Source organism: Gavia stellata, chromosome 8 (assembly GCF_030936135.1).
Source record: "Gavia stellata isolate bGavSte3 chromosome 8, bGavSte3.hap2, whole genome shotgun sequence".
NCBI lineage: Eukaryota > Metazoa > Chordata > Aves > Gaviiformes > Gaviidae > Gavia > Gavia stellata.
In genome coordinates this window covers 12,024,703-12,050,605 of record NC_082601.1, presented here as the reverse complement: position 1 = coordinate 12,050,605, position 25,903 = coordinate 12,024,703, and the positions used below count along the sequence as shown (strand labels likewise).

The following is a 25,903-nucleotide window of genomic DNA, read 5'->3' as shown; positions in this document are numbered from 1 at the left end:
TTCCAATTTCTATTCAAGTTCCCATAGCAGAGTCTCTTATGCTAGAATTGTCTAACTTACAGTAGTCAAAACTGATGTCGATTTTAATGACATAGTAATGTGTATCTGTGTTCTTGCATGAGATATAAATAATACAAAAGATCCTGAGAAACCTTCAGAAACTACATTTGACCTCAAAATGAAAACAGTAAGAGGATTCATAAGTGTCAAATCATTCCACTTCACCTGTGACTTGACGAAGAGATTGCAGTTCTCAAAATCTGCTACATCTCATTTTTAGTTAATACAACTGAACAGCAAACCTGGTATATTGACTCCAGAAACCACAAATAAAGAGCATGAGTTAACGATGGATTAAATCCAGTTCATGTAAGTAATGCCAGTTAGCACCTGTTTATAGAAAATAAAATTAAACTGGCTTGGTATTTTTTATGAGGTTATAGTTCAGCTAATAGAGAAAATAGTGTCTCGGTAATAGACTTTTGTGGGCATTTGATTTGGGCCACATGATATTTTTAGCAACAAAGCAGAACAATAGAAAATAAACATGGCATGTATTAAATGGATTGAAGCCTGGCTAGTTGACAGATCTAGATATAAATAGAATTTAGATAGGGCAGGCAAGTTTGTAGAGATACTTGTCCTTACCCTTGTGATAGGAGGAAGTTTTAAACTTAATTTTCTAAGGAAACAAGGTCTTCTTTCATGTTTTCCATATCTTTTTGTGCTCTGCCCTCTAATAACTTTTGTACCCATTGGACAAATTTCAAGCAAATTGGCAGAAGCTTCTGATCTCAGAAATAATTTCTATGGAGATCAGCATAAGGATAGAGAGAGACACCCAGAAGATGCTCTAATTAGGAGAAATGTAGTAGTATGAACACTTGTGTTTATGGACACATACATTACTAGAGAATCCACATGGCTGAGAGACCTTATAGATGCTTGACCCTCAGAAAAAGCTTCCACTTTAGCTGGAGACTGACCACACAGCTCAGATCTGTGGGGAGCTGGCCTGCACTGGTTCTGCTCCATGGGGACTACTAGTTGTCCATGAGAAGCTGAAAAAATAAAAGTATGCCACTAATGCCTGCAGCTGGGTGAGCAGTCAGGAGCAAAAAGAGCAGCCTGCTGACCCAAATAGCTTGGTAAGCTTGGTGTAGGTAAACAGGACAGGCCCTAATACACACAGATCTCATCCTCATGGAGGGAAGAATATCAGCCACTCTCCTAGGCACAGGGGATAGCAGTGGTGTTGAGGAGACTGGTCATTTCACCAAAGTTGTGGTGGCTTTTGCCTTGCTAGAAATGTGCTAATACAAACTGCACGTTTCTTGCAAAAAAAAATTATTAGTTCAAATGCAAGTTTGTACTCGGTCTCATGAAAAGGTGACTGGCACTATCCCTGTTTCCAAGACACAGAAGGGATAGAGGGGAGTGAAGCGGTCCAAGTTAAACATTGGGCAAGAAGCGGAGTTGGAGTTAAAACCAAGATGATCTATGTCCCAGGCAGTGGCCTTCTGCTAGGTTATTTTAGCTTCCATATCTGTATGTACCCATCTTTAAGCAGCAAACCAATCCATGTGAACATAAAAAAAGCACCTTCCTTATATGAAAGTTCATAACAGCTTGGGGCACTCGGCACTCTTGAGACATAATTATGCTCTGCTCTGTTGCTAACGCTTTAAGATTTTAATTATTTTGAAAACACATCTGTAACAGCATATACAAGAGCAACAGGGTAACAATAACAATAAAGTTGTGTTGTGTTCTTGGTATAAACTCTTTGGTTTGGGGTTTACAATTTATGTGTTCTGGAACTGGATTATTGCCTCATAAAACAATGCAGCAGCCTTTTCTCATTTAGTTAGCCATCCGTTTTTATTAGGGTGCTCTATAGAATGCCTGCAATAATATTATAAAGGTGCAGAAGGTTCATTATTTCACAACAAACGGCTAGCCAAGACCATTATTATTTTTACAACAGCCGGGCTTGCTATTGAAATACAGGTTTGATTATAACCTTTTTTTCCTCCTCCCTCTTTCTCTTTTCTCTACCAAAAGCAGAGATGTGCAATTGTTCCTTTTCAGATTGCTTTTCCACTGCCCCACAAACATGTCGTTTTCAGTGAAATGGATGGATTATAATGGGAACAGATCAGTGATAATGCATTACTGGAATACAGCCACCCCCAAGAGAGCTTATAATAATATCCAGTCTTCCTAAGCTTTAAAATCTGCAGTTTGGACAGCCTATAGCTCTAATATGGAATCTAGCTCTGAATTTTCCCTGCACTTACAGTTCTTTGATGCTCAATTATTGTTTGGGTTCTCCCCTCCTCATCACGTTGCCATGACAACTGCCTTGCGTAAAACCCAGCGCTCAGACAATACAGCCGCTGCTTTAGAGAGGGGCTCCAGGCTCATAAAAGTTGAAATTGTTGCTCAAAGAGATTACTGAAGATTAATGACTCTGCTCTGAGCGCCACGGAGCAAATTTCTGAAAATCATGGTAATTAAATAAAAAATATATGCAGGCGATGTGTTCTCCGAGTCAGGAGTGTTGACACCTGCTGGGAGTGGTGGAGTTACCGTAAATCTGTAGAAAAAACATCTGTGGGTATTATTCCCGCATATAGTTTCTTTATGCTAAATAGGTACGGTGTTTAATTAGCTGTGGTGGTTTTCCTTCGCCTGTTCTCTGACTGTAAATTGAACATACTGACTGGGACTCGCCGCTGGGGCTGGAGCGGGTTGGCTTGTCCCGGGCTGGTGCTGCGTGCCGTGCTGGTTCCGCCTAATGGCCCCGTTGATGAGACCAGCGCTCCGTTTCCTGCCACCGGCCTGTCGTAATTTCGTGGGCACATTACTGGTCGTAAGGAAGATGAATACAGAGCTGCAAATCGCTTGCGCTGAATCATAAAACAGGACTTGTTTCATGAGCCTATTAAGCACATGCCCCTAATGTTAAGCATATGCTGTGCTCCACTCAATAGGAATAGTCAGCACTGGCTTGAGGTTAAGTGTATGTTTTTAAGTCCTGCACTGGTTTGAAGGTCTTAAGAGTTGTGAACCTCACTGGGACAATGAACTAAATATGTTGATTATATTTGCAAAAGTGTTAGCTATTTTCATATTCAGTAATAGCATCTTTAATATTACATGCCAGTTGTCATGCAGTAGGATTTAATATGATCTTAACGGGAGTTAAAGAAAGGCATTTTGTCTTACCCGAAGACAATGGTACACAGCTGGTTTAGAGTTTGCCTCCCTCTGAAGGTGAGCAGTACTCCTCGGGATAGGCTCCAAAATCACATCTGTTCAAGAGCAGTACATTACAACCTTATGTTACTAAAATCAGAAGAAACATGTGTACTAGGAAAAGCCTAGCTTAGGAAAAAATCTCATGTATTCTAAGGGGATAAAAATATTAACTCAAACCAGATGCATAAAGGCTAGGGCCATCTTTGTTCACTATAGCAGATCTTTCAAAATCTGTTTCATATTGGGGCTGTCTGCCACATAAGATCTCTGTTTGTGCCCATCGAGAAACCTGCAAGTACAAGGAATTAATGAAAAACTCAGAAAGTGTCCACACGGCCAAGGAAAGAAGAAATACAAGCAGTCTGAAAGGGAACAATAATTCATTTTGCGATCTAAACCTGTTTTTAAATTAGCAGTTTGTATGTTAACTTCCTCAAATCAGAAGCTTAGTCATCTGTTTCAGTTAATTAGTTAGCCTTTGGCTGAAGTTTAATCATTGTAGGAACAAGAGGTAGGGGAATCAGTAGTCCTGGAGGGTTCGCAGGGACTATGCCCATGAGATTGAATTTAGCATCAGGCCCTGGTGCTTAAATAAAGGGAGAATTTGTGTTGCTGCACAGGGTAAAATCCCTGCCGAGGCCAGCATAGCAGTAAGGCTGGTGGGGATGCACAACTGTAGGGAAACGTATTTTATTGCTCCTTGAAGATCCTTTGGTTTTTTTTTCCGTATCCAGGATATGATCCTCTTTGAGGACTGCTAGATTCTCCCTTGATGCAGTGAGAATAGCAATAATAATAATAAATAAATCTGGCCCTGCAAATTTGCTAACCTGGTGTTCATGGCCGAACTAGTCCAGCCTTCTCCTACTTGTTGTGAGCTGCAGGCCTGGGGTAAATTGTAGCAAAAACCTAAGAAGCGTTCAGGCAGCTGGGCCAGCCTTTTCCAGTGGGGTTATTTCATGTCAATTGCTGCAAATTGGACACATATAAAATTTATAATGTGCGGGTGCCTGTGCACAGAAATTTAGCTTCCTCAGTATTTACAGAATATAAAACAGTCGTCCTTGTTTAAGGGTAGGATGAACGTTTCTGTCACATTAGGAAGGCAACCTTATTTCATTCTGCAGCTGCTATTTAAACACTATGAGATCTCTTTTTAATCTTAGGCAAAGTTCAAAACGAGATGTGTCAAACATCTGCTAACTATTATGGGCCATGCCTGTTAGTAGAGGTAATAAATTATAGCCAAGAAGAGAATCAAATGTCTTAACAGTGTTTTTGTTCATTGCTTCAAAGTTTGTCCTCTTTCAGTGTTATCTGTTCTCTTTTTTAGCATGGTAGTCAACATGCCTGCAAAGAAGATTGTGCTGTGGGTGAGGTGGGTGGGATTGCAGTGGGATGAGGGTGACACCCTCTATTTTAAGTTAGGGGAAAAACAACAAACAACTTGGCTTCTCTTTTCCAGAGCAGAGAGAAACAGAAATCAATCACAAAAACGCACCCTCCGTGCTATGTGCCAGAAACAAGATGGGTGGTTCTAGCAGAATATGGGAGAGAGGGCATTTCAGTTTCCTCCAAAGGGGAGATAACAGATCAGCTTTCTCGTTTGTCATGGAAACCTTTTGTCAACCCAGTAACAATGACGTCAAGGTGCCAGTGGCACAGAGACAGGGTTAGTTAATGCAGCACACACCTCTTGAACTGCCAGAAGGGAAGGTATGTTGGCTTTTACATTTTCCATCCCTGATTCTAAACAACTTTGGGTGAAGGTTTAGAAAGTGTTATGCAAGTCCCAGGGCAGTTTTCCTGAGCTGTAGCAAATTCATATTGTGAGCAGGTGGTGCTGCAGCTTTCACTCACACAGTAATGCAGCCAAGAGGCATTTGCTCAAGCAATGCCATTCTACAAACCCTCCTATTTGGGGTATCCTTTTGGAGGGTGGTGAGAGCAGACTCATACCTCAAAAGAAGAGCGTCTTTGCTTTGCTTGAGAGTAAAGGTTTTGCTAGTCTTTACCAAAGGGGCTTTTTAGAAACACTTCTATGAAAAGGGAAAACCAAACCTATATTCATTATGCCACATCTATAGCTGTAGATGTATAGCAATAAGCTGTAGCCCATTTTTGGAATGAGTGTTTTCCTGCCAGTTTTTTACTGTAATGCTTTCGTGTTTAGTGTTGTTGACTGACTACATTTTCTTTTCGTAAAGTGAGAATAGATCACTTTTTCACTTCTTCAGTGTTGCTTTTGTGACTACCTTCCCATTTTTAGTAATTAAAAAATGCTTTAACAATTCCTTTAAAAATAAGCTTACTTCTTTTCACAAGAAAAATGTGTTATCAGGGAAAGCAGTTAATTTTTGCTGGACTATTCGCGTTTACTAGCAAAATCATAGATGACATCTTTGCAGAAGACTTTGAAACAGTTAAAGAATTGCAGTGTCAATAGTTGATGCGGTTTCTATTATCATGGCTAAAACATGAATTTACGTTAGTTGCATTTCTTGTCTGTGGTAACACATGATAATTCTAATGAAGTGTGCCCTTGTTATTGCTAAACAATATGCATGAAACTGAATATTTGTGATCATATAGTTTGTAAGAGGAGAAGAAAAGCCTATGATATGGATGATGATTCAAATCATCAAAGTGGAATTAAGACATAGAAAAAGAATGGCATAAAATGACATATGGTGATCAGAAAAGGAAAATGGAGTCAGCCAGTGTAAATGACATTTACTATACAAATAGAAACCAAATGTATGTATTGGAGCCAGCGAGTTGTAGAAATCTTTGCAAGAGAGAACCATCTGGGATTGTAATTTTCCGTATAGCCGATGAATTAAGGTAACTGTTCAATTGATAACCCATGGCATCCTAATAGAGACGGATGATGTCAAATGGCTGCCAAGTTTCAATGAGGTAAAAAAAAATAAAACTGAGTGACATTTTGTTTTCTGTAGTAATTGAAATTGTCCTTCATGTGAAAGAAATAAGGTTTAGCTACATTAGTACTATTGCCATTGTGGTGAGTATGCATAAATACTCTGGAAATATCTATGAAGAACTATAATTCTCTTTGGCTTCAGTTTGGAAAACGTTGTATGCTCCTCTACGTTTTTTTTTTAACTCCTTACTGGTAATTTCAGCCTGACAGAAAGATATTTTGTGTTATCTAAAGTCTCTGTGATATCATTTACTTTTATTTGGGGACTTTGTGGCTGGAAGACAAGAAAAAGGCGTTACAGACATTCTTGAAACAAGGCTCAGAGTTCTTACTGCCACTGATAGGGAAACTGAGACATGGCAAAATGTATGGCCTAGTTTTGAAGGTGCTCCTTTTACCTTCATCATCAATATCTGAGAGACGTGGCTGTGGTCTCTATAATGAAGTTGCCATGTGCTCAGTGTAACACAGAGAGAGTGAATAGAGACTGGGGAATGGAACCAAGTCTTTTATTTCTCAGTGACCCACATCCCTCTCTCCAGACATAAAATAGCATCCCACCCCATACAGATACTGCGGAATTATGTGGTGAGTTGGTCTCACCACATACTCAAATTCTTCTCCATTTTATGGACTGCTTCTTCTTTTGTCCTGATTGCAAGTACTCACATCAGTCCTGACTCACAAAAGAACACAATTTACAATTAAGTCCTATTGATTTTTACTGAGCTTGTGCATACATGTGGGTGCTCTCTTGAATTAGACCTACGGTGGGTGCCTCTTGTATGAAATTCTATAAATTCAGGGTGGAGGGTGAAAGAGACATTTGTTAGGGTACTGAAACGTCCATTTGCCCTCTACTTTTCTTTTAAGCTTTCTGTGACAAACTGTCTCTTCAAATCCTGCAATTTAGAGATTTTTTAAAAAAGGAGAAAAATTTTGGCAAAAAACATTATCCTGATTTTTTTTCTCAGTTATGACCTTTTCTTTAAAGCCCATGTAGCTGGAAAGTGGATGGAAAGGCTGTACGGCTCCAGCTGACAGAGCACTCTTCACTTTTTGACACCAGCAAACTCCGGGAGTTTTTTAAAACTTTCAGGATTTAGCCATTTGATTGATATTTACCCTATCCAACATTAGGCATCAAAAGCAGGTTACCTGCCATGCCAGGGAAGGGGCCTGTTGCAGAGGACCGCTGCGTCTCCTGCTCCCCATCCCCAACAGCTGCAGCCCAGGTCTCAGGGCATGGGCACTGCAACTGTCCCCTGCTGTCCCTGCCCTCCGTGGGGAGCAGCTCGGCTTCCCCGGCAGGAGCAGGGCAGTGGGGCAGGCTGCCCCTGGGGAGCCCAGGAACTTTTCCGCGCAGGAGGGGAGGCGATGGCTTGCTGCTGCAGCTGGGTGGTGGTACGGTGGTGGCCAAAAACCTCTGTCTGCCAAGAAAGGGCCTGCCTCTGAATACTGTTTCCCCTGAGTTCCTCTGTTTGCTTCTGGGACTTTTCAGAGTCTCTTTACATTTTTTGCATGCCTCAGTGGTGCATATTGCGAACAAAAATACCTTTGATACAGAAAGCAGGTGAATTCATTTATCTGCACCTTGGGTCAATCCAGATATTAGTTATGGTACAATATGGAGCAGTGTGATAAAGGGTCCCTGTTTTGCTAGAGGGACAGAAAGGGGAATCAGAAAGAAGAGAAGGAAGCAATGCAGGCTGTGGTAAGCTATGTACATGCTCTTAATGGGGTCACTGCTTGCTAAGGCTGTGCGTGCGAATCCTGAGAAGGAAAGAAAGATGTTTTACATTGTGTTTTCATCATTTTCTTGAAGAAATTTATCATTGAAAGAGACACTAGCTCATAATTATAGTGTTATGTGTGGTGATGCAACAGTAAAATCCCTTTTCATGCAGTAAAGGCTGAGTTCATTCTCTTTTAGTTCAAACGCGTTTTCCCTCTGCTTAGGACACATTCTGGCAACCAGAGCAGTTCAGCGTTTTTTTCTTTAGATTGGGTAGGGGTTAATGAGGTTTGGACAGACAGCTCTGCTACTGTATTTCCTAGGATAGAGGAAATTGCTTCTTATTATTTATCATTACCATTCTTGCCCAAAATGTGCTCGCATTTTATGTAAGGAAACAGATGCTTATGCCAAAAATCTTACAGCATAGATGAAGAAATAATGAATTAGTGAAATGAAATTTATTAAGAGAACACAATTCTGTGACTGGAAAAGGAGATATTCAGCCAAGGAAGTGTCCTGTTGGCTATTCAGGTTAAGTAGGTGCAATTAATATAATGTTAATACCATACAAACACATGTATGGAGGATAGGCTGTGGATGATAAGAGTAATAGTAAATGGAGTTTAAGAAAAGGTTAGTAATTTCTTTCTTCATTCTAGGGTTCCCCAATATGCAGTTTGGGAAACTTATCTCAAAGTGAATCAAGGTTTTGTAGCGGAATAGCTTGGTTTCATTACAAGTGCTGATCAGCACTGAGTGCTGTTTATCAACCTGTTAGTTACCGCTGCTGGTGTTCACCACCTTCCTTTGTCCACCCCCAGGCCCTTGTTTTGCCATCTGTCCTCCATCTCTGCAGCCCTGTTCTGCCACAGCCCCATGCTTTTCCCATGCCTCCACTGAGCATGGGTTCTTGTCCTTCTCATCTGCAGCTAGGGTGCCACAAAATCCCTTGCTATTCCAGCTGAAACAAAGCAAGTCAGATCCACCATCAAAATCTATGGATTCACCATCTCTCTGCAACAGGATTTCTTACGCAGTTTATCCTTATTTCCCAGTTACTAGCAAAAAAACAGATGTAGTTCCCCAAGCACATATCTTTATATCTGCCAGTTAAGGATAAGATAGAGATTTAGCATAGGATTTTTAAAAGAAACCCAAAGGAAGTAAATGTTCAATTCACACTGAACTTCACTGACTTCAGGCTCTATCCCTCCTCTGTGCCTCTAAAATCCCCAGCAGTAGCTCTCTAATTGAGCTGCCCTGAACACGTCCTCCACATGGCTTTAGAGTCTCACTGAATATAGTAATGTCAAACTTTAAGTGTGCTTGGATCTCATGCTGAAAATTTTACAGTCAGCTACCAAAATCTTTTGTTTATCCTAGACACTCTTGCATTTCACGTTGAAAAATACCCTGAGGATGTTTTAAGCTCAGTTAGTATCACCTTCTGCTGCATGTGTTGTGTGCAAAAGAGAAATGTGGTTTTGGGGAACAAAAGAACACGTGCATGAGTGTTGTGGGTAAACATAGACATCTGTCTTTGAAAATTCAGGCCTCTGTATTGATCCAACTGAGTCTATCAAGAATAGAAACGAACACGTTCATCCGGGAACCATTTGCATGTAACAGTGATTGCACAGGGCAGAGTATTTTATCTGAAGCATCTTCAGTGAAAGAAATGAAGCAGGAGGTGGGAATGTGCTTATCAATAGACCTTATTATTCTGCTCATCCTTTGTTCAATGAACATAGCAAGTTCTTTTGGGCTTCCCTCAATCTTCTATTTGTTTGTGCTGGACTTCATTGATCCATATTTAGCCCTCCCTGATAATCTGACATGACAGCAAATGTAAATGGCAAAGTCAATGAGCATTTCCTTGCAGTTGAAACAAAGCAAGTCAGATCAACTATCAAACTCTTTGGATTTATATTCTTGTTTGAAATAGAATTTATTACCTTGTTAGAAACTAAAACAAAACACAAAAAAAAAAGTGTGCAACCGTTTTTTGTTATTGTAGTTAAAGGAGAACAATTTTATGGTAAGAGTGTGTTCTGGGCATGCTCCAGTCAACTCTATCAAACAGAGAGGCCAAGAATGATAAAATTCAAAACCTGCAGCTGCTGGTTCCTTTAGGAGTCACATTACAGTAGTACAAGCAACAGTCTTTCATTTTAAAAAGGGAAGCATACGACTGCAGCCAAAGGCCTTTCAACGCTATTTTAGGTAAGGTGATCTGCATAAAGGCCATTGTAGTCTCTTGTGCTGCTCAGGTTTTAGGCGATATTTTCATTTCATAATGCTGTTTCTGTGTTCACTGAAAACATCTGCTTAGATGTGCCAGGCTCGATCATGCACCCTGTTACATCACTTGGCAAATGAGGTCACCACAAGTAAACAGCAGTATTATGGAGAAAAGAATGAAAGCCCCAGGATTTAACTGTTAGGACTCAAGCTGCAACCCATTGTGATGGCTGAAAATGATGCAGCAATGCTGAAAAGGCTCAGTGGCTGCAGTGAATGAGACAAGCAATAGGGAGGACTCAAACACAGGTAATCATGTCCCTCAAGATCCTTTTTCCACAGTGCCAAACACTGACCAAAGGCATGGGCAGGCAAACATTGTGCAAACTCTCCTGCTCAAAGTCGGCATTGCTTCACATGGAATTCATCCGTGCAGCCTATTTGTAGCAGCAGTAGTGTATTTTCACATGGTGATTAATTCGCATGGTGATTCACTAAGCTGGAACATATTGTTAAGATGAGACTTTACTATAATAACAAGCAAACTACAGGAATTAGAGATAGCAGCTTGGGAGAGAGGGAGAAGGGTCTGTGGGATTGCCCAGCTGCCTCCAACCACTACCAGACTAACTGCAACCACCTCAGCCAAACAGCGTCCAGAGCTTGCGTTGCAGACCCAGTCTCCCAAAGTGTGATTAAAATTTACCAGAAGGATTATCGCTCTCAACTGATGAGAATTCATGGAGTATATTGGGTGCGACAGAAGTGGGCACTAGACGGCCAGGCTATGCCGAGCCCAGCCGTATGCCCAATCTGGTGCTGGGGTGGGGAGATGCCCTCAGCCATCAGACGTTCATTCAGCCTGAGGCCTGCCTGGCACCCAGTGCCATCTGACAGCCATGTCGGTAACGTGCCCTGATTTTTCCAGTATGTAATAAATCCTTTTGAAAATTCCTGCTCTGCAGTGTGACACCTGCAAGGGGAAAAGGGGCAGGAAAACATGCCAGCTGAGACCAGGTCTTCCTTTGGCAGCTTGGAGATGAACGCCACTCACTGTCATCATTCCTCCCAATGCATTTTCTGTCATCTCAAATCTGCATTTCCCTTTATGTTCTATTACACCAACCTACTACTGAAAATCATTTAAAGCAACTTATCCAAATCCACCTTTGAGTTAATTTTGGGCCTAAGGCCCTGATTTATAGTAATGGGACCTAGGGACCAACAATAAAAAAGAAAAATAGTAGCTATTAAATCTGTAAAAAGGAAACGACTTGGAAAAGGAGAGGGATGCCAAGCTCGCCTCTCCAGCAACGGCAGAGGGGAGTCAGACTTACGGGACCATATGGCTTAGACATAGTTTGAATAATCTCCTCCAATTAAAAATAAAGCCAGTTTTATATAAAACATCTGTTCTGTGAATTCAACAATTTGGGCAAAAAACCATCAGGGGATACTTTAAGTCCTTCATCGTGTTTTTGGTTTCTCTGTTCAGATCCTTACCCATTTTGAGGAGCTAATATCCCTGAAGGAGGAGTGTTGTGGTTTCTTATGATGCTACCAAGCATTAGTGCAGGCTTTTGCATTTCTGTATGCTGGGCTCCCCATCCATGCTGCCTTCAGATATCCAGCCTTCATGGCAAAGGTGTGTGTGTTTTAGGAGAGCCCAGAGCACCTGAGGCAGGTCAGCGAAGATCAGCAGAGGGTCTGCGGTGAAGGGGCAGTGCTGGAGCTGGGTTGGGCTGAGACACAGGAAGGCAGATCCTCCTGTCAGCCCTGTGCACTGCTCTCATAACAGTGCTGGGAGCTGGATATGGCTGTCACGGTATCTATCGAATGTAATCAGGCTTATATGTATCTAAAACACAGTGGTACTTAGCCACTAAATCCTGATCCCTGCATGCTAACAGAGGTAAAGAAGAGAGCACAAGATTGTCCCTTTTCTGACTTCACACACTCACTTCTTACAGCAGGACCATAACAGGAAAACATGGCTTTGAAGGAATATACAACTGCATGACTTGGAAATATCTGGGGTTTATCTGACAAGGGGGGGGAGATCTGTTGCAGGTATTGTTTGAAATTATATCACTTTTCATAACTCCATTAAAAGTGTAACTGTGTAGATGGCAACATACCCGTCTAAAATAATTATCTAGATTAAAAAGGAAATATAATCTGGGGATATGTGTATTGAGCAAATTTGATCCAGTGAACAAACTGAGATTCACTTTGTTCTAAAGCATCCCTAGGGTGATCTTATTGTGCTTTTCCTCTGAATATCATTTGCTTCCTCCTCAAGAGGACATCAATCTGAGGTCTCTCCTCTGGTTGTTATGAGCCATTGTTCCTAGTTCTTCAGGTAACTATTTTTATTTCAGTGTAATTTAAAAGCAGAGGTGGCTAATCAGGGACCTGTATGTCCTAATCATTCCCTGACATGAACATCAGGGAAGCTGTAGGTTCTCTGCTGACAAAGAAATAGTGGGGGTCATACTCAGCTGTCTGAAGGGGGGGAACAGTGCTGCTGGAACATTATTTGATTCCTCCCTTCTCAAAACTCTGGCCAGGGCAGAATGCCCCAGTTAGATAAAGACAGATGTTCACGGTGCCCACCTTTTGCCCTTGCAAAGTGTGCTCGTCCCTTGTCTTTCTAAAGCTTCTGTTGGGCTTGAGTTCTCCTTTTCTAATGGTACCGGGTATGTGACGCAGACAACTGGATTTCTATTTTAAACTTATCAGCTGTGTAGACCTTTTACTGTGCACACTGCACCTGTGCTGTTTGTACCTGGGGATGTTTCACAAAGTTCCTGGCCAGAATACATGATCAGATTTTGTGTACTTGCTAGCAGTGTCATGGGAATTGATGTCTGATGAATCATCTGTTGACTGAAACCCTTGACCTCCCGGGTCAAGATTGTGTGCTTTGCTCAGACTGTGCTGGACATACAAAAGAAAGCAACTAGTCAGTACTCCCTGACTTCAGTCTATCCTTGTGCTTTTATTAACCCTGGGTGACTTTAAAACATCTTGAGGCGGTGAAATATGGTAGGTGGGGGATTACCTTGGAGGGTTTCAGCCATCTGCCTTGCTCCCCTTCTGCAACACTGGTAGCAAAGGGGTTTGGAGCCAGTTGTGCTGGCTCTGTGGCACTGAGGAAACACAGGTTATATGTGCTCCATTTTGTGCTTCTCCAGGGAAGGGAAAGGAATGGAATTTGGGTACCAGCTCTCTGAGCCAAATGCCGTGAGAAAACCTTCAATCTCACAGAATCAAACACGGACTGATGCTCTGGTTCAATTTGTTGGATGAAACAAAGTGAGTCTGGTCGTCTTTATCTTCAAAAGCATTTTTTGTAGTTGGATGTGCTGTTTAATTTGGGTCAATTTTAGTCTTACTTTCTGTAAAAAAGGCTCCAGAAATAATTCAGACAGCTACATTCAAGCTGTTCTGCAGATGTCAGCATATGCCAGAGTCCAAAATCCAGCACAATCAGGATATGGTTGTCTAGTAGGGACTCCAGCAAGAGATGCTGGACAGGAAAGGTATGTGCTATTTGAGACCATAACACCAGATTTCCTTTCCGTTAGCATATTTATATGTCCCACTTGCCATCTCTGTCTCTTCTTCCTGCTGTGGAATAACTTACTGTGTCTTGATTTATAGAATGCTGCACATCCAGATGCCTCTGTTGTTATCTCCTCACCGAGAGGAGCAAAACTGGTACATTTGGGCTACAGGGCTGTCACCATGATCACAGCCATGTGTTTAACTAATTGCTTAAATATATAGAGACCTCCTGGTGAAGCTCAGGCAGTGTTCCTCTTTCTTTAGTCAGCCAAAACAGAAAGGGTGGGAAGCACCGACTCCATCTTAATGGAAGGTGGGTAGAGGGGCCTGAGGACCAAGAAAGACTGGGAGATGAGCCAGGTATTCTCCAGCGAATTTCCGATTCTGAACTCCATCTGCAGCAATTCTGCTGACAGTAATAAGTTATCTCTGGTTCAGCTCATAGCTCCTGAAATACAGTCCATCCCCATAGAAGCACCTCCGTACCGATGCAACAAAGTGTTCACCAGAATTGCCAGAGCTCTCAGCCTAGCATCTTTTACAGTTGCAGAGGCTTTAGAGGGAGGAATGTGGGTGACTCAGTGTTCACACCGCAGAGCCTGTTACCATGTAAGAAAGCTAAAGCAATTCTGTAGTACTGAAATTCCACAAAGCCTTCTTCTGAATTGGATCTCTCTCTCTAACCTCCCAGTAAAAAGAAAATCTCTACAAAATTACAGAAATTTTCACAAAGAACTCCGCGGGGGGTAAGATTACTTGTGCCTGTCCCCCAGCTAGAGTGACAGCTCCTGGAACTATTTCAGTGCAGACACAATCAACGTCTAAGCGGTCTTACTCACTTTTTTTAATCTCTTGATAAGAATGCAAATGCCATTCTTGCTCCCACTGCCTCTCTTGCCCTCTTGAAATAGGCTGTTTATGGTGACTAAATGCTTCTATCCAAAACCAGATAGGCAGAAAGCCTAAGAGCAACAGAAGACTAGCAATTTATATTGGAACACAGTGCCGCACCACACAGAATGCTTTGTTTAAACTAGCAGAGCTCTGTGTCCTGTTGAATATATGTAAATAACCAGCTAGTGTGGATTTCTACAATGATGTTGGCATATTTCAAAATACTTAAATACTCTGAGCCGCTCTTCTGACCCTCATAGATTCATTCTGCATTGCTGATTCTTTGACTGAAAATCAGTCGTTGGCTTGAGATTTGTACTGCAGAGTAAACAACTTCTTACCTACCTGAAATATATTGGGTTTTACCTACATCTGCAGATGCTGTGCACTGCTGATTCTGCTTCTGAGTATGATTTTATGATTGAAAAATATACTGAAAGGGAAATTGAAGCATTTTAGGAGAAGAAAAAGGAAAGAAGATAAATACAAACAAATGATACAGCAATTTTAATAACAGAGTACTCTGGATAATTTAGTATAGTGAGTTGGGCTGGGCATGGTTCTTTACATTATAATCTATTTTTAAATAGCTTAATATTGCATGAGAGGATACTCGTGTGTTATGTACTGACAGAACATCTTTGGCAGTTGCGAGCCCTTAGGCCAGACAAATGACAGTCTGTAGGCTTTGGCAAAGGTGTGGCAGCTTGAGCTTACTGTGTTTTCAGGCAGTGTGATACTCAAAAGGAGCTGATGCAAAGGTGAGAGATAGGTATAATGCACTGACATTTACTCTCCTGTTCGCTGTTACTACTCAGTTGTTAGAAGGGTCTGACCAAACTATAGGCATATTCAGAAATGGGGAACCCCGGGTATAACTGATCTGTGTACTTCACTTGGCAGTGAGTGGCAGTGACTGGCAATGAGATTGCCTGAGCCATAGCTGTTCCTCAGCATCCAGCCCAGGGATTCAAAGACAGGACTGAGCCAAAAGAACTGCTTAGGTACGTGCAGCATCTGCCCAGGGCTGGCTGGGAGGAGACAGCAACATCAAAACCCTGGCTGTGGTCCAGCTCACAGGGTCTCCCATGAGTGTCAGATGTAGTTCCCCAACAGAACAGGTAGCCAGGTCGTCTCTGTTATGTGCCCTCACATTCCACAGACGACAATGTGGTTTGTGAGCCTCTACAAACATTAGATCTTAATTACAAAAGGACTAAAACCTTAAGTATGGCACTGTGCCACAGGAGGGAAGACCAAGCACACCAGTATTTTGTACCCTTGCAGAAACAGACAATTGAAATGCTGCTACATTTTCTGGGACAGCTGGTATTTATTCACTTATGCTGATACAACCACCACTGTATCACTATTACCAGTTCACTGCCTCTCAGAGCTTGGGTTCATCTTTTAGAACCGGTGCGAGATCCATTGTGATTTGCAGGATAAACCATTTAGTTACCCATTTAAGAAGTGCCTGAGGAACCTTTCTCCAGACACCCATCTCTGAAATCCTTTCTCACCCTGTTAGAGAGCTATTCATTCCCACTTTTTTTTCAACTGGAGTGGATTTAGTACTAGTTAAGATCTATTTTAGAGGGAAGGAAGGACAGCCTGTGACCTGATAGGTCTTTTCCATCTGCAGTATAATGATAAATATACCTGTGGTGTTCAGCCTTGCTTCCTCTGGCTGCTGCCTTGTGGCTGGAAACTACACAGATGCAGCAGTGGCCATGCACATACACTGTGATTCAGGAAAGACCATCTCATGGTAATCCTGCACTAACCAGTACCTGCTGGTCCATGGAGCTGGACTGGCTTCTGCACTTGGAGCAGCCTGGATGCCCCTGCAGCAGGATGTGTCCGTGCCTGGGATCATTTTGGTGGCTTGCACTTCACCCTCCCATAGCTGACAGGCGCTCAGTTGGGTGTTCCCAGAAGCAAAAAGGCTCATGTAAGTCATGACAAAACTCATTCACCAGAGCCAGTGTCTGACATAAACTGCTCACATCGATGCTCAGAGGTTAGTGAGCAATGTCCTGCGGTAGAGAGGGGAGTTGTCAACTGTTGTGTGGCTGGGTCCCTGCCTGCACTGGTGGCATAGGGCAAGGCTCTATTCTAGCTCAGGGTTGATCTGGTTTAGAACATCGTGATGAAATCATTTACAGGCTGAACGCAGAATGATGCTTTCTAGCCCAGGCACAAGTGAACACAGAGGATGGGAGATGGTTTGCTGGTGGCAGGCAGTGTGGAGACAGGCTGGGGCTCCTGCTAGCTGCTTTCAGGACATATGGCACATTTGCTCTGCTTGGGACTGCTTGGGGCCCTCTTGCTTCCTCGGTGCATTTTGCTATTTGCCGTTTCCTTTTCTTCCCGATTTTAAGGCTATTGCTTTCTGTGTAATTCATTAGATTTGTCCGTGCATCAGATCCTTCAGTTATGCCTTGTGCTCTGCAAAGACATGTTGCATTGTTATTTTTATTTTAATGTCTCTCACCTATCTCCTTGTACCATACACAGATTAGACTGCTGTCTGGGTTTTAAATATGTCCAGTCAGTGGCTTTAATGGTGTTTTTTATCACAGGAATAATAAAAGTGAATGTAACATGTTAAAATATGAAGCCATTTACCTGTGAAGTTCAACCTTAAGGGCATTCTCTATTTTCTTTCTCTTTCCAAACCAAATGCAATACGCGTGAGAAACCAGCAGCCCATCTGTATTCCAATTTACATGCTCCAAGGTAGAGAGAAGCATGATGTACTTCTCTGAGATTGGAAAATTACTCTCTAAAAACAAATTAAGTAACTATTAGCTTGCGGGATCACTTCATAGGTGAAAGGATTTCTGTCATTGGGAATCAGATGTATTTGCATTATTCCTCAGTGGCTTACAATTTGTATACATATTTGCATAATATAAGCTTTCTAGAGCCATTACTTTGCTGTGGGTTGATTTGGTAAGTAAATGTTCTTTGTGGTATGGTGATATGTAAGACACAGAACAGGCATATATGTAAGACACAGAACAGGCATGGTAAGCACTTGGAAGTCCTTGGCAAAAGGAAGGAGCTCCTTTTCTGTTCTTTGTGGGCGGCACCTAAAAATGATCTGTGGGCTCCTACCTGAGCTAAGCGCTTGCACCTACCACTTGCACCTGTAAAAGGGAACCTGTTTAATTCCTCCTGCCAAAGAGGGGGTCTTTCCCTGGAAACGTATTATTTTAGCACTGGCTCCTCCAGCAGTGAGTTGGAACATGGGGAAGCCCTGGTCCATGTTTCCATCCAGAGGATGTTGGAGGAACAGGTGGTATAAATTCATACGGTTTCCAGGGAGCCGTTATGGAAGGTTAGCTCCCCCACTCATACATCTAAGGTAGGCTTCTAAAGCTGACCAGGAGATTATTTCCCCTGCTGAGGAAGAGCTTGATCACACCAGGTGCCAAGCAGCTCCTAGAGGGGATAATTACTTCCACTTCTCAGTATATTAAATAGCTATTTTTAATGAATCAGAGAAAACAGGAGCTCAGGGCTAGGTGGTACCTGAGGGTCATAGAGCATACCTGCCTCCCGGGATAATGTTTACAGGTGTTGCCCTAATTGAAGCATCTGTTTGTATCACAGATGTTTCGTTATTTGAGGAGGGATTGACAAAGGCCTGCGATAGACTGATTTTAGGTTAGCTGCCCCTTAGGCTGCTGTGTAGAGGGCAGCATCGCAGATGGGGAACGAGGAGCTGCTTAGGGCAGCACTTTCCCATGCTGATGCTCCCTGCAAAGTGCCTTGTTAGACCCAAACTTTCCCAAGTGCTGTCTTCACCAAGCCTTTTTTCAGGGCTGTTTCACCTTTCCTGCTTAAGCAATAAAAATTATTTATTTTTTAAAAACCAACCCGAACCATCTGAAGACATTTTTTTAATATTCTGGAACATCCTCTGCCCATAGCATTGGAAACGATGGGTCTTGGGATCCTGCCTGAACCAGGTCCTTCATGCCCCGACACTGCACATCATCTTTAAATAAGCACTTTGAAGACAAGCGAGAGTTAATTCTTTATAGCAAATTAGTTTGCTGTGTGATGGCAAACACGGACACCTAGTGGTACTCGAGTGCAGGGCACATAGATGCTTTAAATTTATCTCTGGAAGAGAAGTAGATACAGCAGAATGTTTGTTCACATGTTCTCCCCTAAAAGAAGGAGAGATTTGATTCTTTGCAAAGAAAGTATCATAGATAGCATAATGTAGGGGAAAGAAAATTTACTTGGCAAGTAGTAGTGAAAGAATTAGGGGAAAATCATCACATTTGGTAAGATTTGTCAGCGTATTTACCAAGAAGTAATCAGTTTTTTTCTTGTGTCTTAAATATCTCATACCATACCAGATCAGATACCATACTGGATCAGAAATATTTTCTACTCATAAATTAGTCCATAGCAAAGAAATCTCAGTAAATATTATAGCAATATCTTATTCTTACCATACCTGTGAATGTTTGTACTCCAGTTACGGGGAGATTATGTCAGCGTGATGAATGGTGGGTTTGCTGATAAACTGCGTAGCTAGGTGCTAAACTGATCTCTTGTGTGCTTTCATCAACACACGGACCTCTTTCTGCCAGGATTAATATGAGCACTCTGTCTGAATGGCCTCGAACAGCTGCCATGGTTTGTTTTGTTTGTTTTTTCTATTTATTTACAAATAATCTTTCAGAGAAATATTTCCTTCTTCTTCCCCAAATCTAGCATTTCGTCTACGGCAGAGACACAGGACAGGTGAGAACCAGTCCTTGTCCACTGACCCCTTTCTGTAATTGTAAATATCACCTCTGTGAATGGGATTTCTTTCACACCTGCATTAGACACACAAACCACTATGCCACTGAGTGGGTAGACAGGCTGTTCCCATGGGAGTGTGCATTCAGGGCTGCTTGGGCTAAGATAAGGGATTTTGAGATTGTACCAGCTGAAGAGTGAAGTCTGTAGAGGTGAGCGTACTCTCCTCGAGGGCTCCCCCATTCAAGCTGATAAGCAGATCCCAGTTCTCATTGATTTCACAGAGATACTCAGCATTTTACAAGATTTCTCCCAATTCAATTGGATTTAGAAGTTGTTCTTTTAAAAATATTTTATAATATGCTTGGGTTTAGCTTCATATCGTAAGAAATGGGGAGGTTTATGGTATTACAGTGTTGAATCAGCTTGTTTACTATTCTCATCTGAATAACTTTTGAATTAGTGGACTAATTTCTATCAAATTTGACACTGGAATAAGGACCTCAAAGTTTCCTGCATGCTTCAGGGAAGCAGGCAGCACATAGAGAAGGACCCAAAAAAGGGCCCCTAATGACAGGCAGACACCAAGAAATCCACACTGCAAAGGAGCATTAAGAAAGATTCTTCACACCAGAAAAACTTACATTTGTGCTCACACCTTTTTAAACACCAAGAATCAACCTCTGAGATCTGAATCTGTAAGAAAACAAGCTTCATTAGCTCTGCTGCTTGTGCAATCACTTCTTCTGTTTTGTTCTGCTGTATACACAAACGCTTATATATCCGGTCTCTGGTTATATAGAGACTACAATTAAACAGAGACCAGTATTGTTCATTGAGAGTTGCAGGGTGTGAGGCTGAAGGAAAGCAGCAGGTTGCCAGCGCTCAGTACGGAAGTAAGACGATACATTTATTCTTAGATACAAATCCTGGAAGTCAGCATATAATCAATCACTCTGCGTTTATATATTTACACCTCTGTTTTCCATCAGAGAGCATGGGAGGAGCTTTTCTGATCTGCCCGGTCAGGATTCCCTAGTCTCCCAAGAAGTCCCTAGAGTGAGTTTGGGAAGATAAGGGCATGTTTCTTATCTTGCAAAAAAATTATAGCTGTTTCCTCACTGCACTGGTGGCATGTGGGAATGTGTCTAGCTCATGCTGTAGAGGGGTGAGCTGGAATTTGTCCTGCCGTGAGGGCACAGTGCCGAGGCAGCCTGGGCTGTTGCCAGTCTAGAAAGTCACCCCAGAAACTAAAGCAAAAAAAGAAGCAAGGTTTCTGATGGACACCCACAGCTAGAAAATTCACAGCTTGAAAATTCACCCACGGCTAGCATTCAAAACGTTACTGGGTGGGTAGCTTTCATTTTTCACTTCAGCCCAGCAGAATCAATAAGTAAAGGAAACCAGGGCCACAACATGTTGAACTTTGACGAAAGAAATTATTAACTTAGCTTCTAGGAAATACAATTCCTGTCTTTGCCAGTGTAAATATGATGCAAAGATGATTGCCTTCATCCTGCCCTCTCTAACTTATATTCCTGTTCTTTTTTTTTTTTCCTGTTGAACCTGGGCAGTTGTCTGGAGGGTGTGAACTAACCGTGGTGCTCCAGGACTTCACAGCGGGCCACAGCAGCGAGCTGAGCATTCAGGTGGGGCAGACGGTGGAGCTGCTGGAGAGGCCAAGCGAAAGGCCAGGCTGGTGTTTGGTCCGGACCACAGAGCGGAGCCCGCCTCAGGAGGGTCTGGTCCCCAGCAGCGCTCTCTGCATTTCCCATTCCCGCAGCAGTGTGGAGATGGATTGCTTCTTCCCTTCAGGAAAAGGTAGGCAACAGTCTGGCAGGTCTAAGACTGTTTCCTTTTGTATCATGTAAGTGCAAAGCTGCTTGGGCTGCTCTTGCAGTCGGTGTGGGTATAAGGCTGCTCAGTTGTTAGTGAGTTTTGTTACCAGATCTCTGTGAATCGGCACGGCACTAGCCTAACTCCATTTCCATGAATCAATGTTTGTACGTGTATGTCTTTTGCTGTGTGGCAATCATTATTGTCTTGAGATGCTGGGTAAAAATGAGACCTTTAAACAACAAAGGGACTGGGTTCAGTGCCTAAAAGCCTACAGGGAGGGAAAGCCATGTTGTATATACACCCAGGATGCCCCAAATCGTGGATATGTTATTTTATGAGTGCCGCAGTGCACACTAGTGCATGGTCTTTTAGTATATCCCTGCTGCCTGTCTATTATTGCAAACAAGCCACCAGTGAGTACTGATACATGCTGTTGACTTGTGAACTGGAGACATTGTATGTAATGGCACAGCACAACGGGGAAAGAATCCTTTACAATTAGCGTGCAACAAAACACATCCCTGGTATTGTCCTGAGAGCTTGGGCTTCACCAGCAATGAATGGTGAAATATTGTTTGTGTCTGTGGTGTCTGTTGGCCTATTTACTTGATGTTCTGTTCTGAGCAATGTGTGTCCTGCCTATAGCATCCATGCAACCAGGCGTAGGAGACGCTCCAGACTGATAGAACAGAACCGGTTCAGTTCAGTGTAGCCAGAGCAGGTCTCCTTTTGGCTGTGCCTCTGCTTTTGGCCACGCACAATGCAAGTAAGGTCCAGGGAGGAAGGGCTCCTGTCATCCCACTCCTAACTTCAAGCCTGCAACCTGAACTGCCTTTTTAAAAATTTTTTCTCCCTCTGCATTAAGGGAAATAGAATTTGATCCATTTGTGTTTGAGCAAGTTAAGCTTGGTGGTTTTGTTTGTTTTGAGAGAATGCATTGAAACCGGGCTGTAGTCCGTCCTCGCGGTCTCCCTGCACTCCCACTGCGGAGGCTGGGAGTGGGGGACACCCCCAGAACAGAGCAGCGCAGTAGGTCCAGGGTCTGCACTCAGAGTTTCTCTTAAAGAGCCATCTGATCCAAACCTGGGGGAGAAGAGCTCAGCTTTTCCTCTCCGATTTGATCCCCTGAGCAGGTCTCATTCGGTCAGGTGCTTCCCCTTGCCCTGCTTTGCAAGAGGGAGGTGGTGAAGTCAGTGCTGGCTGTCAGCTCTGTCTGCAGTGCAAACTCCAAACTCGTCACGCGCTTCCTAGACCCACTGCCGACTCTCCTCCCTGCCTCACGCCTGGGGCCCTGCCCTGCCTGTCCTGGTCCTCAGCTGTCCTCTGAGAAGCACTGCAGTTGCTTACATGCAAATTAAATCTGTGACTAAACAGAAGGGTAAAGCTGAAAATCAGCCTGGTCTGCGTAAGAGCAGTCACTGCCTGGCGTGACTCATAGGAAGCCAGAGACGTGTCTGCTGGGTGCATGGTCCAGCAGTTGGGCTTGGGTCCTCTGCTGCAGGATGCTGAGACACCACTCAAACCTCATTCGAATGCCCTAGGTTGAAGAGTTTCTCCTCGAATGAAGCAAAACAAAAAAATTGCAGGAGTAGGCTGTGAAAAGGGAGGCAGGAAATCAGTCCTGAGGAGGATGGAGACAGGATGGTGCAGGGGCTGAGGGCTGGCAGGGGACATGGGGACTCTGCTTCCAGCACGATTGCATGAGCTTCAGGGCACAATTGCGCTGCAGGCACAGCACGACGGGCACAGTGCCAGGCTGTGGCTGGCAGACCAGAGCCATCTGAGCCTGGAGGCCACCAGGCTGTGTCAGCACAGCACCGAGCCTGCGCTAGCACACTTTGCCTGCCTGTGGGGCAGGTTATCTCACATAACACGCTGCAGCCGCTTCCATGTTAGAGCTGGCTCTTGTCCCATCATCTCCAAAAAGGTACAGAGTGAGTCTGGGGCCGGCTGGCTCCATCCATGTATTCATGGCCTTTATTTCCTTATATCTCTTTCCCCCTTGGCCTCAGTTTTCTTCCTGCACATACCAAAGCTGTATCAGGGAGCCTCAGTATTAATGGGATCTCCAGAAGTGCTGCTAGAAATAATAAAAATAACCACCCAATCCACAATTTTGGCCAGAGTACAGCAAATAGGTTCTGTGTCTAATCAGTTCTCCCTCTATTAGGAAAACAGGAAATTGTTTAAACTGAATGAACAGATGCTGGGAATAAAGAAAGAGGGGTAAGTTTAAAGGGGAAAATGCAGTAGCCACTGGAAGAGCCTGTTGGTGTCATGAGATGGTGGAAGGATTAGCATGATAAATGGCTTTTGACTGTTCAGATTTGTGTCCTTCTCTACTTTCAGTAGCTTTAGGCATGGGTTGGACTCGGAATCCCTTGGTCCAGGCTTCCAAAATTTCTGGCCTTTTGCTACAACCCAGAACAAAGGCTGGCACATTTTGTATCAACATCAAATGCTGTCCCCTGTCTGTTTCAAGTATGTAAACATACACAGTTGCAGAAGAGCAGGTTCATAGCTGAATTTTGCTTGCAATTACCAAGACACATAATTCTTTGCTTTTACAAGCACTGTAATTTCAAGAACAGAAAATATCTATACTCAAAACTATTTCTAATAATAGAATTTGCCATCTATGATAGAAACATGCAGAGTTTTTACAAGTATTAAAACATAGTTACATCTGCTTAGTGGGAAATGGCAAATTACTGTGTTTGGTCCTATTGTAAGTTATGGCAGACTATAAACGTAAATCATGTGGCTCACAGAAGCTACCTCCCATCATTAAAATGAAGAAGTAAAGAAAGTAATATGTTGGCCAAGCGCTGAACAGATGAAGGCTTGAAAGATTTGGTGGGATCGCCAGAAGATTTTGTAGAGCATCAATGCAAGTCCTCATCAAACAAAAAAATAAGCCTTTTTAAACAGCCTCACTGAAAGCCACTGGAAATGCAAAACCAACCTTCACAACTGAACATGTGCTCTGGCTCTTCCTCACTTTTTTACACTATTCCTTTGAAAGTAGGTAATGAATTAACATAAAATATTGCAAAAGGAAAAACGTGGTGCAAATAGAACAAACCTGAAAAAGAACACTTCCTACATTTTCTAATGAAATATCTTTTCAGATTTCTCTTGTTGTTGACCAGTAAAAGTGCAGGGACTTTAAGCACTGGTCTCCCAGCCTTCTGTCTGGGAAGACGGAAGCAGAGACTGCTGGCTGTGTTCCTCTGAAGGATACACATTTGATTTTTTCATTACTTGACTACAGCTGAGAGCGCAAGTATAGTCCTGCTTGTCCTTCCTTTCCAATAATCTGACAGTGTTTGCAATTACCCTCTGTAAAAAGGCAAACAGGTTTCTGGGATTCACCTTTTGCAAGTGATTTACAGATGACTGAGTAAAAGGAACTCGGCTGCAGTCTCTGTTACTGTACTGGAGCATTTGTGGGATGGGGTTTTTTCTGACTAGCATTCCTAGGAAGGAAAAAGAAAGACCTGTGACACTAGGAATGAAGCTCTGTTTGAACTATCCCACGTGGCTAATTACAGGAAAGCTGTGACTTTTATTCTTGTCTCTTTTACCCTGTAACTGACCTCTAAGGTATTAAGCTATAAATTTCAAATTATGAGAGAAATCCACATGGATAAAAAGCAACTTAATGACCTAGCCAATATTCATGAAGCACACTGTGACAAGCATATTCCTGGTGTCAGCCTGTTAGCTTTGAGTGATTCTAAATTTGAATTTGGCCCATGAAATATTTAGATGAAATCTTGATCTTATGACCCCTCACCCAGCACTTTTCTTGTAAGATCAAAGTCACAGTGTAATTCAAAGAGTAACAAAGGCTAGTTCTTGCAGTAATTTTAAGCAACCTCCATCACCGAAGGAAAAAGAAAGCATTAAAAAAAGCCAGAGTTTTATGGCACTTGTTTTGGACTGATGATATGCGAAGGGATCCCATTCAGGGCCCCAGACCAGATCCTGCCCGCAGGATGCTTGTGTCTGGTACGTATCTCTAGAGGAGATGAGGAAGATATTTTTTTAAGATGCTGTGCAAACATCTTGCTGTGCAGGCAGATGGCCACTTAACAGCAGGGCTTTGGTGGCAGTGGTGGGTCCTTGTAACAGAGCAAACTGAGAAATAGTTGGGTCTCTTCCAACTGCAGAGGGAACATAGGTCTCACAAGGTGTATGTTAGCAGGGTGAGCATCTGACCTGCACTTCCCAGCTGGGTCACGCTGGCGCTGGTGCATCAGCTGGGAGAGCACCAGACTTTGGGCAGGAGGGACAGGAGTTTTGGTGCTGCTCAGGTGACAGCCTGTACATTTAGGGGGTTGCCTACCCAATCCTACAGCCAGAGAGAGCCTGTGGCTGGTAGGTGCGATGGCAGGCTGGACTGTGAAAGAAGGAAGCAGAATAACGAGGCTGGTGAGAAGAACAGTATCAATGAAAAAGAGATCATGCTGAGACCTGCGTTTTTGTGACCACTCCTTGTGGGAGAGAGCAGATCATTTAATGGATTAGTGTGCAAAGGCGGTGAGGCTACTCCAGCTCTTGTTGGGGTTGGAAGTCTCTTTCCTCCAGTCCCTAATCTCAGAAGAGTGATCTATGTAGGGAAAAGCATAATTGTTTCT

General features: G+C 42.9%; 1 protein-coding gene across 2 annotated transcripts in view; it reads left to right on the top strand.

Moving 5' to 3' along the window:
* The window catches only part of KALRN (kalirin RhoGEF kinase), a 530,063-nt gene that overhangs the window by 409,038 nt on the left and 95,122 nt on the right, over nucleotides 1–25,903 (top strand). The window contains exons 34-35 of one of the 2 annotated variants that reach the window (XM_059820280.1): nucleotides 19,392–19,421; nucleotides 20,996–21,242. In XM_059820280.1, the coding sequence (XP_059676263.1) occupies nucleotides 19,392–19,421; nucleotides 20,996–21,242 (277 nt within the window). The remainder of the gene's footprint in view (nucleotides 1–19,391; nucleotides 19,422–20,995; nucleotides 21,243–25,903) is intronic. The other variant, XM_059820281.1, reaches the window with a different exon arrangement.